Source organism: Natator depressus, chromosome 16 (assembly GCF_965152275.1).
Source record: "Natator depressus isolate rNatDep1 chromosome 16, rNatDep2.hap1, whole genome shotgun sequence".
In the NCBI taxonomy this organism is placed as follows: Eukaryota; Metazoa; Chordata; order Testudines; family Cheloniidae; genus Natator; species Natator depressus.
The window spans coordinates 24,088,359-24,102,046 of record NC_134249.1 but is presented as its reverse complement, the minus strand read 5'-3'; the positions used below and the strand labels follow the sequence as shown (position 1 = coordinate 24,102,046).

General features: G+C 45.3%; 1 protein-coding gene across 2 annotated transcripts in view; it reads right to left on the bottom strand.

Annotated features, from left to right (window-relative positions):
- Positions 1–13,688, bottom strand: part of ADGRD2 (adhesion G protein-coupled receptor D2) — a 58,194-nt gene that overhangs the window by 20,701 nt on the left and 23,805 nt on the right. For both annotated transcript variants that reach the window (XM_074973452.1, XM_074973453.1), the window contains exons 20-21: positions 387–428; positions 111–164 (exon numbers count right to left, since the gene is read on the bottom strand). In XM_074973452.1, coding sequence (XP_074829553.1) covers positions 111–164; positions 387–428 — 96 coding nt within the window. The remainder of the gene's footprint in view (positions 1–110; positions 165–386; positions 429–13,688) is intronic.

Below are 13,688 nucleotides of genomic sequence, written 5' to 3'. Positions count from 1 at the left end.
ACTGGGTTTCCTAGAAATCCACCATGTGAAAAATGAAAAAAAAAAAAACCATCCTCTGAAACCAGCTTGTGTTTAATGAAACCGGAGCAGCATCTCTGCCTCACACTTACTGTGAACGAGAGCGCTTTCTTCTTCTCCTTCATCCTCTGTATGGCGTTCCTCACCTGAAAGTTGAGCAGGGTCATGAGACAGGGCCAGTGCTGTTCTGATAAAACAACAACATCTTCCGGACAAGTCAAGGGGGCAAAAGCAACAGCTGTTGCAGGAGCAAAGGGCCAGGACAGAATATTAACCTTTGCATTTGATAAGATTCTGGTTACCAGTTTCATTTCTAATATAGGACTGTTCCGAATATGGATCAAAACCCAGTGAGAACTTCCTCTTACCTCACTGTTATAGATTGCATAGACCAGGAAGATGTACAAGCCCTAAAAACGAGAGAAAATACAAAATATTACAGGCTTGCAATAGACTGACCATTTTGAAACGGGAAGTAAGACACTGCTACTGGGTGCCTGGATGGCGCCTAGCACAGGGGTAGCTCCTGTTATTGTTCCTTGTGATGCCACGGAACATACAAGCTTCAGAAATCTCAGCACTCAGACCTGCTAGGGTTCATCTCCAAGCCAGTATTGTGCTCTGCTCACAGCCGGCTGGATCTCCAAACTGATTCCACCCCAAACCTCAAACTCTACTTCTCAACACTTGTTCCACTCCCTGCTCTGATTGTGACACAGACGACCCCCGTCAGGTTTGTCTCTGCAATCTCCGTCTTCTAACACGTCCCCTTCAAGAAGTGGAAGAGAACTATGGGAATGGACTCTCAATACGGAACGATCCCTATACACGCTGGCTACTACTGTGAGTGTGGACAGACCCTAGCACAAGGGGGGCCCCGTGTTTGGTGGGTCCCCAGCACTACATTAACAAATGTGATCCATGGCAATAATAGACAGAACTCAGATGACTTCATTCAAGAGCGGTTAAAGGGAGAAAGAGTCTTTTCATTCCTCCCCACCCCTTCCTTCTGCTGCCATTGCAGCATCCACACACACTCAGTTTTGCGGGGATGTAGGCACAGCCCCTGGCAGGCAGGTAGGCAAATGAGAACCTAGCGCCTTCTGTGCCCAGGGGCTGCTCTATTGCTCTGTGATGGAGCTGGATGGAGCTGAAGAGCAATTGCAGCTGTCAACCCACTGACTCCATCAGGCCTGCCTACCATTCCCAAGCCCAGGGTTCCCCGCTTCATTCAGTGGTGAACGGGAAAATCCCTCCAGAAATTACTAGGTGGAGCTCCCCTCCCCCCCTCAAAAACATAAACGCGGGGAGACGACCCCTGTGTGGGAACGAGTGAAATTCAGGAACTAGACATCCCTTCCTGACAACTGAAGTAGCCACGGAGTGAGCCCAGATAGATGCAGCCTTTGGGTGGGCAGAGCAGAGCAAGGCGACGGGGCCTTTTCCTTTCCAGTGTGATAGTCTATTGGTGACAGACCATGGCAGCTGAGTGATCGCCAGATAAGCCAGGGGCTGCTTGGGGGGGGAGGGGGTCCTCTGTCCTCCTCTAGTGGTGGCCAGACTATCAAGAGTGTGAGGAGTGCACAGCCAAGGCTAACACAGCTCTGTCTTTTAGCTCACGCAGCAGTGGCTCATGCGTCAAGGGTAAGAGGTGCTGGACTTGATCCCCACTGAGCCATGTCAGTATTACAGCCCGTGCCAGGGAGATTCAAGGTAAAATGCAAGGCAGATCCAAACCTTCCTACCAAGGCAGTATTCTGAAACCCAAACCCACCACACTTGTCCTCCCTCCCCACTCAGAGAGGGCTAGAGATTGGAGTACGGACCTCATGCTGTCAGCTCCACAGATGCTCAGCCACCACCAGTGACTCCAAAATCCAGAGCACCCGTCAGAACCTCATCCCCAGCCTGCTGTCCAGTAGAGAAACAGCTGTACCAAGACACAGGCCTAGAAAGAGCACCACCTAGGGGTCAAAACTGGGCTAAGCACCAGGGACTAATTACAGCTTTACACAAAAGAGTTTGTCCATAAAGGCAGTCCGATCTGGCCCACCAGATTTATGTTATATCTGCAGAGTGTTTGTTATCGCAGCTAGATAAATCAGCAGCAGTAAGAAAAGTAATTCATCTTGTCTTCAATGAGCCTTGCTCTTCATCTGAAAACTCTTGGCAAGCGCAGTGGTAGCAATATCCTGGCATGGTGCCATGACCTGTCCTTCAAACAGCAGAGTTGGTCACTCCTACAGACCAGATTTCTGGTGCGGCTGCCAAGACAGGTCTTCCTTGAAATAATCCGTTTGTATAGAACTGGGAGGAGAGGTGGTGATGTCGGCTGGGAGGGGAGCCCAGGAGAAAGAAGGCCCAGCTGCAGAGAGACTGAATGTGGATAAAATATGGAAGAGTGTTAAACTGGCACAAAATAAATCACAAATCCAGTCCCAGAGGCCACTTTGCAGATTCTCAAAGCACTTTGCAAACATAGTTGTCTTTTCATGATAGGTGTGTGCAGTGCCTTGCACAATGCGGCCCTGACTCCTGACTGGCACAACCACAACAGAAATACTCAATAGTGAGAAGCCAATCACTAAAGCCTCAAACTTCAATGGTGAGCAGGTCACAATGGTCTAGGGTAGGACAGTGAGAGTTAGGAGAGCTGGGCTCTATTCCCAGTACTGCCACTGATCTGCTGTGGGACCTTGGCCTTCACCACTCAATGCCTCAGTTTCCCCATCTGTAAAAATGGGGATAGTGATGCTTACCCATCTTTGCAGAACATTTGGGGTGAAATCCTGGCTCAACCGAAGTCACTGGCAATGGCTGTAACGGAGCCAGGATTTCACCCCAAAACTCTGCAGATGACATGTGTCCTATAGGTGGGATTTTTAAAAGCACTCTCCACTTGTCTAACTATGCTGCCACCGAGCACTGGTGGAACAAGGTGAGCACTTCTGAAAAGCCCCCTGCAAGTGCTAGGAAGTGAGGGGATAAGGTCACACCCTGTGCGCTATTCTACCCAGAGGACTATTATGAGAACAAAAACTCCCCGCTGCAGAATGAGTGTTAGTAATTGTTTGTTAGGCCTGGCGATGTGCCTGGCGCTATCCAGGACACGACAGCCACAGAGAGCACACAATCTAATTCCAGAAACCCAAAGATCTATTGGTTAAAAAGTCAGGCTCTTTAAAATGTGAAGTGTAAAAAATAACTCGATAGGACAGCCTACCACACAGAGTTCAGTGAAAATAAATCTGTGCAGCATGAAATTTAAGTGGATCCGCACACAAGCTGTGGGAAACGTGATGAAGAGGACATCCCAGCAGTGATGAGTCTCGCGCCCAGTACATCTCTTGGCTCGACAGCCTGGCCAGGTGGCCAAAGTGGCAAAGCCCAAAACCAGACAGTGTGGGTCTTGGCCCAGAGGAGCCAGCATCACCCGTTACCCAGCCAAGCGGGACCAGACTGCCCGATTCCTCCATCTGCGCCTGCTGCTGAGACGCAGCCTGCGGGCCATCTCCCCGGGGCAGGAACGATCACTCCCAGCTTCTTTACAAACGGGATCAGTTTGGTCACTCGGTCCTAACGTATTGCATGTCTTAGTCACACCCTGCACGGCCACCCCGGGCTCCAGCAGGATTGCCCACATCACTGAGGAAGCTGCTGCTATACGGTGAGGGCACCGGACTGACAATCGGGAGGTCTGTGTTCTACTCTTCCTGCTGCCACTGCCTTGGGCAAGTCCCTTCACTTTGTCTTGACGTCCCTGTCTGTAAAATGGGGGTAGCACTTAAACCAAGTACAGTTAGTCACCAGACGTCAAAGGAGATTTTGGCCTTCTGTAGCAGCTGCCGTACACAGATTTCAAGCACAGCTCAACACTCCCAATGCTGCTGGCAGGAAGGTCCCTGCTGGCAGGAAGGTCCCTACTTTAGAGACGTGGAGACTGACATGCAGAGGGGTAAGTGACGTGCTCAGAGCACAGAGCGAGCGAGTCAGGAGTAGAACCCAGGAGTGCTGACGTCCTGTTTGCTGTCCCAGCCACCAGACGACTCTCCCCTCCCCTCGCTCAGCCATATGCCACGTGAACTCATGCAAAGCGAGAACCACTGGGCGTGCATTATGGCACATAGCACACAACTGGTTTCAGAGACTCTCTCCTCCCATCTCCTCCCCCACACAGCACAGAGAGAGGACTCAAGTATCAGCACATCACCCCAGGACCACAGCAAGTCAAGCTCAAACCCAGATTTCATAACGTATTTGGTTGGCTGTGATGGGAGAGGGAGGCAAAGGAGTGAGTCTTGGGTGATAAATTCTGCAGGATGCCATTTGGGTGGGGAGCTGGGAAGAGAAGAGTGGGCTGTTCTGAAAGTGCCCCATGATTTTTAAGAGGCCAGAGACCCTGCACATCTTTGCCTAGACGCACTGTTAAAAAAAAGACCCCCTGGTTAGGAGGTTGAGGTAGACCACTTGCTAGAGGGGTTTTCAGTTTGGTAGCTGGACCAAAACATTTTTAAAAATTTCCCTCAGGTCGACCCAAACCAATTTTTTTTTTAAATTTTTCGGCAGAATGAAAGTTAAAAATAAAAAGTTCATTTCAGTCTGAAACACACATTTCGTTTAGTTTTTGAGGTTTTTTTAAACTTTTTAAAAGTATTAAATAAAACTTAGTGAAATTCCAAAATTAAACATCTTTCCAAAACTAAAAGGTGAAATATTTTGTTTTGGAAATGCCAAAATGAACCGTTTCCACATTTCAGACTTTGTGTTTGGTTGTTTGACCAAAACAGTTCGCTGATGTTGATCCAAATTTGTAAATGGTTTCGGCCAATCTGAACCTGCATTTATCAGTGAAAAAATGATTTGTATAAAATGTTTTGCCCAGCTCTAGTTTTAACCCCTAAACCTGCCAGAAGCTCCTACCCCAGCTCCCCGCTACAAGGCGGAGGTCCCCCTGCAAGTCTGGTAGGTGGAGAATGGAGGGACCGGGGGGGGGGGGAGGGAGGGGGCAGTGTGAGCTGCACTTTAACGGTAAAAGAGCCGCATGTGGCTTGCGAGCCACAGTTTGGCCACCCCGGTTTTACACTGTAGTCAAGTCACCTTTTGACCTTCTCTTTGTTAAGCTAAATAGATAATGCTCACGTTTCCTAATCCTTTAATCATTCTCATGGCTCTTCTCTGAACCCTCTCCAATGTATCACCATCCTGCTTGAATTGTGGACACCAGAACTGGACACAGGATTCTATCACATCAGTGCCAAATACAGAGGTAATATAACCTCCTTACTCCTACTTGAGATTCCCCTGTTTGTACATCCAAGGATTGAATTAGTCCTTTTGGTCACTGAGTCACACTGGGAGCTCACATTCAGCTGATTATTCACCATAACCCCAAAGTCTTTTTCAGAGTCACTGTTTCCCGACTAGAGTCACCCATCTTGTAAGTCTGGCCTGCATTCTTTGTTCCTGGTTGTATAACTTTATATTGGCTTTATTAAAACACACAGTAAGGCCCAGCTTGACAAAGCCCTGGCTGGGATGATTTAGTTGGCATTGGTCCTGCTTTGAGCAGGGGGTTGGACTAGATGATCACTTGAGGTCTCTTCCAACCCTAATCTTCTATGATTCTATGATTGTTTGCTTGTGACCAGCTTAACAAGCGATCCAGACTGCTCTGTATCAGTGACCTGTCCTCTTCATTATTTTCCACTCCCCTTTTTTTATGTCACCTGCTAACTTTATTGGTGATGATTTTATGTTTTCTTCCAGGGCCTTGATAAAAATGTTAAATAGCACGGGACCAAGAGCCTGTGGGACCCGACTAGAAACACACCCAAACAATGATGATTTACAATTACATTTTGAGAGCTATCAGTTAGCCAGTTTTTAAATCCATTTAATGTGTGCCATGTCAATTTCATATCATTCTAGTTTTTTAATCGAAGTGTCAGCATGGTACCAAGTCAAATGCCCTATAGAAGTCTAAAAATATTTCATCAGCACTCTTACCGTTATCAGCCAAACTTGTAATCTCATCAAAAAAAGATATCAAGTTAATTTGACAAGATCTATTTTCCATAAAGCCATTAATTATATACCCTCTTTTAATTCTTTATTAATTGAGCCACATATCAGCCACTCCACTACCTTGCCTGGGATCAATGTCAGACTGACAGGACTGTAAATACCCAGGTCATCCTGTTTATCCTTTTTAAAAATTAGTACAACATTAGCTTTCTTCAGGTCTTGTGGAACTTCCCCAGTGTTCCAAAACATACTGAAAAATAAGCATTAACAGTCCAGCGAGTGCCTTAGGCAGCTCTTTTAAAACTCTTAGATCCAAGTAATCCAGACATACAGATTTTAAAATGTCTAACTTCAGTCATGGCTGTTTAACATCCTCCTCAGATACTATTGGAATGGAAACAGTGTTATCATATGATGTGACTACATCATTTGTTTTTTCCCCAAATAAAGAACAGAAATATTTATTGAACACTTCTGCCTTTTTTGCATAATTATAGATAATTTTATCTTTTCCATCTAGTAATGGACTAATACCATTGTTAGGATTCTTTTTTTCCTAAGATACTTTAAAAATCCCTTATTCGCTTTCACTCTGCTGGTCATAGATTTCTCCTTGTGTCCCTTTGCTTTCCTTATCAATTTTCTATAATTCCTAGCTTCTGATTTATATTAAAAATGGTCATCTGCCCTTTTCTTTCATTCATTATATATTATGTTTCTATTTTTATAGCTGCTTTCACCTCCCCTCTAATTTAGGTCTTTTTTAAATCCATACAGCCTTCTTCCTCAATTGCGGGGGATTGTGGCTTTTTGGGCATCTAGTAAAGTGTTCTTAAACAATTCCCAATTATTATTCATATTTTTCTGATTAAATTCTTCCTTGGAGCTGATTTAGCTCATAATTGCTTTTAGCTTTGTGAAATTGGCCTTTTTAAAGCACCAAGTATATCTGTCACTGGTCTGGACTTTATTCTGTTTGCACATTATAAATGTGATCAAGTCATGATCACTTGTACCTAAGTGTCTATTAATTTTTAGTTCTATGATCAGTTCCTCTTCATCTGTCAAGATGAGGTCTAACACGGACCTCCCCTGTGTTGGATGTAACACTTTTTGAGTTAGGAAATGATCATCTCTGCTATTTAGAAATTCCGAGGATGGTTTAGTACTGGCAGCATGAGACAATTGTTTTACATTCGGGGATGCCTCTGAGTGTGCATCCCTACTAGTGCATTTATAGACTGTCATCGTAATAACAGATGTTGTCCAGTCAAGCATCTCAAAGTGTTCAACATCAGTGAATTTAGCCTCAACCCCCCCACCCCCACTGAAGTATTATTGTTACTAACCCTATTTTATGGATGGGGAAACCGAGGCACAGAAAGGTAAAGAGACTATTCAGCACCACAGAAGGAGTCTGGGATAGTAATGTCAATGGAAGCCACGGCTCATGACTCCCAGGCCTGGACCGACCACAGGACTATCCTTCCTGGCTCCTAGGTCAATAAAGACAAAGGCTGCTATTTGGTGTTATATAAAACACTCCCTCATAAGGCAGTCACCTTTACCCACCGTTCTGGCATTTACCATCTCTGACCATATTTGAAACCATGAGTGAGCACGGAAGCCATTGTCGGTGGCCAGCCAGTCTTCTAAGTAACATGCCAAGGGCAGCAGTTAACACAGCATGGCAGCCTGTAACACTGCTCGTCAGTGGCTTGTTTTCTTCCTCCACTGACTGGTTAGGAGAATGGTTAGTTGGATTTGGCATTGACATCTGAACTAACCTTGAAGACAGATCTGAATTTCCACAGACAAACAGAACACAAGTCAACAACAACAGAAAGTTGTCTGCTACCACATTGCTACATGAATAAACAAATGCACTTTAAACGCAAGTCAAAGGTGATCTGCTGAAGAAATCTTTTTGAATAGGCCAAGCAGCAGAGAGATTGAAAAGTGATGTTGTTATCTCTGCTTTCCCTTTACTCTGTAGCCTTCTGGTCAGGATCCCAACTCCTCCTCCTGGGTAATCTTCTAATTAGAATGACCTTACTTGGCATAGGGGAGAAGGCAAACAAAGACAATATATTCACGAGCTAAACTCTCCTGGCCCCACTGTTTGACTGTACTGCAAGCAAGGGCGCCTCTGCTGTGATTTATGACAAAGTGATTACAAAGATGGTTTTTTAAGAAGATGACAAAGAAAGAAAGGGGAAAAAAGAAGCAGCAGCAGCTTGAATGGAGACTGGAGAGAAAAAAGTAGCTCTGAACTAATATGAATCTTGCCCCTTCAAACACCATTCAGTGCAGCACTCAGCTTCCATCTCACTTCAGCAGTTGAGTTTAATGTGATTCATGATAGATGAACTCTCAAGAAATGTGTCATCCTGAGGATGGCATTTCAAAATGTAGGGATCATCCCCTTCATCCCTGAACTCTCTGCCGTCACTTGAAAATTGTGACCTAACTGTGGCTCACAACAGTGGACTACAGCACAGTGGCTAGTGTGAAATGAGGATGGAAGACCAGTTCCCGGTGTGCATGACACAACAGCCACGGCTAGGCAACCCCGTTTCTGGTGTAACCAGAGAAGCCAAAGGCTGAATAGGCCACGGAAAGCAAACTCCCCTGGCACCAGCGGGGTGACACCTTCCAGCCAGGGATGAGGCACATTAGCAGTGCACAATGAGGAAGCGGGTGCTGCAAGTCCTGGGGATAAATAGAGGAGGGCAGCCCCGAGGGCTGTCAGATCAGGCCACCTCCATGAGAGCTAAATGAACACAAGAGCGGAACCCTCACCCCCTGTGCCCGCAGAGACACAACAAGGAACTTGGGGGAGGAGCAGGGGAAATGCTATCCACAGAACAAAGCTGGGGGGAGGCAGGCAGGACAAAGTGAGATTCCCCACCAAGCCCAGGTTCTCCACACTGGCATTCAAGAATGAATAGAAAATTACCACAAGCTCTTCCATAGTGCAGGCCCAGGACAGGGTGTTGGAAGAGGTTAAAATGCACACAGCTGGGAAGGACAGCAGGACTCTGGGGCTCACCAGAAGCGGGACTCCATGTTTTAATCTGCTTCCCTCCATTCACTTACACAAAGACCATACTCTTTAATTCTGACCGTTCTGAAGGGGTTTGTCCAGTTGGGAAATAGGTTTGTTTTAATCTTACATCTAATGTGGATTTAAAGAGTGCTAGTGCTGTTCTCTGCCCATCTCCGAGCTACACCTTTACAGGCGTGAGGTTGGAAGGAGACAAGAAGCATTGACACTATATTTAATTACAGTCGACAGGCCTCCTGTCAACCTCCCAACATCCTTAATAGCAGAAACATGGAGAGGTGGCCTTCGGCTGGCCTTGGGCCTTCACTATCTGACAGCAAACGGATGTGCGTTAGCAGCACCTCACAGCTGGACAAGCTCCAGCAACAGGCAGAATATTCATTCAAGCAACTATCCATCTTGCGCACGTGGCAATAATGGCTTCATTTCTGCTACTGGAAACTTGGAGTCATTATTGAAGTGAAACCTGCCAAATATGCCAGAGTTGGGGGCCACAGGCCTCTCTCACCCCACATCACAAAGATGCCATCAGGACCATTTTCTGTTTTACAGCAGGAAAAAATTAAATAGACATTGAAAGCCTTTGAATCTCAGTCATCCAAATTTTGGATGCACGATACAGGAGTCAGCCAGGCTGCTCTCTTGGTTTCCAGTGCCTCTGATTTTGGAGTCATCACAGAGCGTTCGTGAAGGAGTTTGTCAAGTGCATACATGAATGTGAAGCGCAGAAGGATGGGAACTGCCATCTGGGGCCATTTCATTGTTATTATTAGAGCTGGGTGACATTATTCATCAAAACCTGCTTGGGCAAAAAATGTAGATTCTGTGAAATCAAAACATTTCACTAATTTATGTCGATTTTGCCAAAATTCTTTCAGTAAAAAAACCCATAAGAATTCTTTTAAACAAATCAAAACGTTGTGTTTGGACATTTTCTCAATGAAATGTTTTGATTTTTCCATTCAAATTGACTTTTCATTTAGAAATTTTCTTTTATTATATTTTTTTAATTTCAACATTAAAAACTACTCATAATTGGAACAAAATGTTTAATTTCAGATCATTCAACCTGAAACGTGGAGGTTTATTCTGATTTTTGATTCACCAAAGCAAAATTGTTTTCAGTTCAACCTTAAACTATTTTAAATATTATTCTCCCCACCCTCATGCACATTATAGAGCTGATCCAATGCCCACTGAAATCTATGGGAAGCTTTTTACCAATTTCAATGGGCTCTGTGTCCGCCCCTTCATCCAATTTAATTTAGGCCCAGATTCAGGTAAGTATCACTATTCGGAACAGCACTGTGTGTTTAAAATTAGGAACATGCTCAAATATCTTCCAGAACTGGAGGTCTTAGGGCCTGAAGAAAGCCCATTAAAATCAGCGGGAATCTTTCCATTGACCTCAGTGAGGTTTGTGTTAGGTCTTCGGTTTGCAAGCTCCCCAGGCTAGAGATCCTGTCTTCTCTCTGCTGGGGAAGGGCCTCTCATCTAATAACAATTAACAGTTGCTGTCTCTTCATAAAGAATTCCACCCTTTATGCATCCATAATTATTTCTCCGGCCAGCGTCAGGACCAACTGTGCTTCTGTGCTTCTCTAGCTCCATCTACAGCTTCTTTCTTTCCAGGTTTAGTAAGCCTTTCGCACGCCATGTGGCTGACGCTTTGAGACACATTGTGGGCCTGCTGCGTATTCTGTGACTTTACTCTGCTCATGATCTGGGCATCTGCTTTGACACCAGGGTCATGTGAATGGCTATTTCTCAGCTGCACTGCGTCCAGGATTGCAGAGAGCTGCTGGCTGTTACATTTCTAACAGGACGTGGTACCATTCTCTTTCCCAAATTGGGGCTAGGAATGGCCTTAAATTCCCTTAAGGAAACCAACAAACTTGTGACCCCAAGAAACAAAATTAAATATGGTTTTCAAATAAAGTTTGTGGTGTGGTTCCATTCTCTCTTGGGGGACTATTATTATTATTATTATTAGTTATTTGTACTGCAGTAGTGTTTGGGACCCCTGGTCCGGGACCTGAACCCCGTTGTCCATGGTGCTGTACAAACACAGCAAAGAGTCAGTCCCTGTGGCCTGCAGACCAAGTCTGATCTGTGGCATCCCACAGCCAATGCCCTAGACACTACAGTGCCAGCACACAGTGCTCCACTCTGAGCACAGTGGAGGCTGCCATTTCCACAGGCTGCACTTCCAGACTCAAGACGATGGCAACTGCAATCTATTTGTAGTACAGGTTTCAGAGTAGCAGCCGTGTTAGTCTGTATCAGCAAAAAGAAAAGAAGGACTTGTGGCACCTTAGAGACTAACAAATTTATTTGAGCATAAGCTTTTGTGAGCTACAGCTCACTTAATCGGATGCATTCAGTGGAACCTCAGAGGTGCCAATGAAGATCTGGGCCCATTGCACACAGGCACTGTGCAAACCCATCTTGAGACACGGGCGCTGCCCTGCAGAGCCTACAGACAGCACAAGAGGGGAAGCAGCAGCAGGGGCAGGCGACATGACATACCCAAGGTCACACAGCAAGTGAACAGCGGAGTCAGGTATAGAATCCAAGGTCTCCTGACTCCCAGCCCAGTACCGCAGCCACTAGACCGCAATGTTTCAGTTACTCCATGTTATGCAAATCAGACCCATCCCTTGTGTTCCTAATGCAGCCCTACTTGGACAAAGTGTGGGCATCTTTGGGATCAGCTGCAGGACCCTTCATGATAAGGTTTTTAAGGATGAAGTGTTTTAGTCCAGAAATGTACTTGATTCCTAATAACCCAGAACGCGAGACATCCGGGAATAATGTCTGTTTAGCCCAGTTAGATACCAGGGAGAGAAGTGCTGGGCCAGACATCTCAGAGGGTTGTATGTGGACCATCCCTGATGAGCACTGTTCTTGATGTCAGTGGTGGAGTTCATAGTGTGCGTAGGAGTTAGGCTTGTTTCACTGATGCAAGCTGCAATTAGAATGTCTGCCTCGGAGCTTCATTAAAATGAAACGTTACACAGTAGTAAATTCTCCGGTAAATGACCAAAACAAAGCTCAGATGAGATATTTTATGAGGATATAAATTTAGAAGAGTCATTCCAAAGCCATGATTTAATGTCAGGAAATCTAATTATGAGAAACAAGATTTAAACGGCAAAACCGTGACACCAGTCAGCCAACCCAGAGATTCAGGGAGTGGGCTGCAGGGAGCGTTAAATAAACACTCTACACAGGGCTGCATTTCACACCTCGTTATTATTTACTTAGGTTCCTCAGATGCTGAACGAGAGCTTGGAAAAGCCCATTGGTTCTCCAGAGGTGACAAATGCCTCCGGACATTAGAACAGAGATGGGACTTAACTACCCAAGGTACATATCCCACGGCACTTATCCTGAAAACACCTCCCATTCTGGAGGAAACAGCTAGCTAGTCTAGTCTGAAGAATTCCCTGTGTACTGTCTCTCTAGCACGGTAACCCTACCAGTATGACAGCGTGAGACCTGGGCTGGAACAGTTGGTGCCTACCACCAGCTGGCTGGGCACAGTCTTCCTGTGTGATCACAAGTCTCTCTGTGTTTTAGTTTCTCACCGGTACAATGGGAATCACAGCACTTACCTATTTCATGGGGTTAGAGGCTCAGATTCCATGGCAATGGAAACCATATAACTACCAAGATAAAGGACTTGAAATAATTTCATTTCACTAAAGCTGTATTTTGCCAGGACTTTAAAACAAACACAAGGCAGTACTACTGCACCCAACACACTGTCCAGAAGCTGGGATTGGATGACAAGGGACGGATCGCTCAATAATTGCCCTGCTCTGTTCTTTTCTTCTGAAGCATTTGGCATTGGCCACTGTCAGAAGACAGGGGACTGGGCTAGATGGACCATTGGTCTGACCCTGTATGGCTGCTCTTATGTTCTTAAACTGATGATCTATTATATGGATGATGAGAAACCACCACAGTAGTCTAAAAGCTGCCCATAAAAGGTCAGATCTCCAAACCTGGCTTCCATTTTTTACAGGTGTAATTTTGCAAATGCAACAGATTTTAAGGAAAAGCACAAATAAATTATGGATGAAAAAGTATGCTCCCAAATCCAGATGCCTGGTTTGAAAATTAGGCCTTAATAATGACTTAGTCCTCCTTCTGCAGGTTTTCTGATGACGGGGGTTCAAATGCATAGAACAGGTCAATGGAGATGGGTACTCTGATTGTAATTTAATGCACCATATGGCAAAGGCACTGAGAGCCATGGATCGGCCCCTTTTTAGTTAAATTGTGTGAGTCACACAAGATAAATAAATAGGTAAAGCTGTTGGTTTGGAATAATACAATTAAGTGCAGCAAGGAATATAAAACTTTGTTCAACTCCAGTTCAAGCTTTTATCAAAATGCAATTAACCACCAGGCTTTTGTGTGTTTTACCAGAACTCGAATACTCTGGTGATAAGCATGGTGTAAGAACCTGGAGAGAACAGAACTGAAACAGCCCGAAACAAAAGAACTCTATGTGGGGTGGGTGAGATATTAGGAAGCAAAAGGCATTGCACCAGCCAGCATGCGGGTGGGT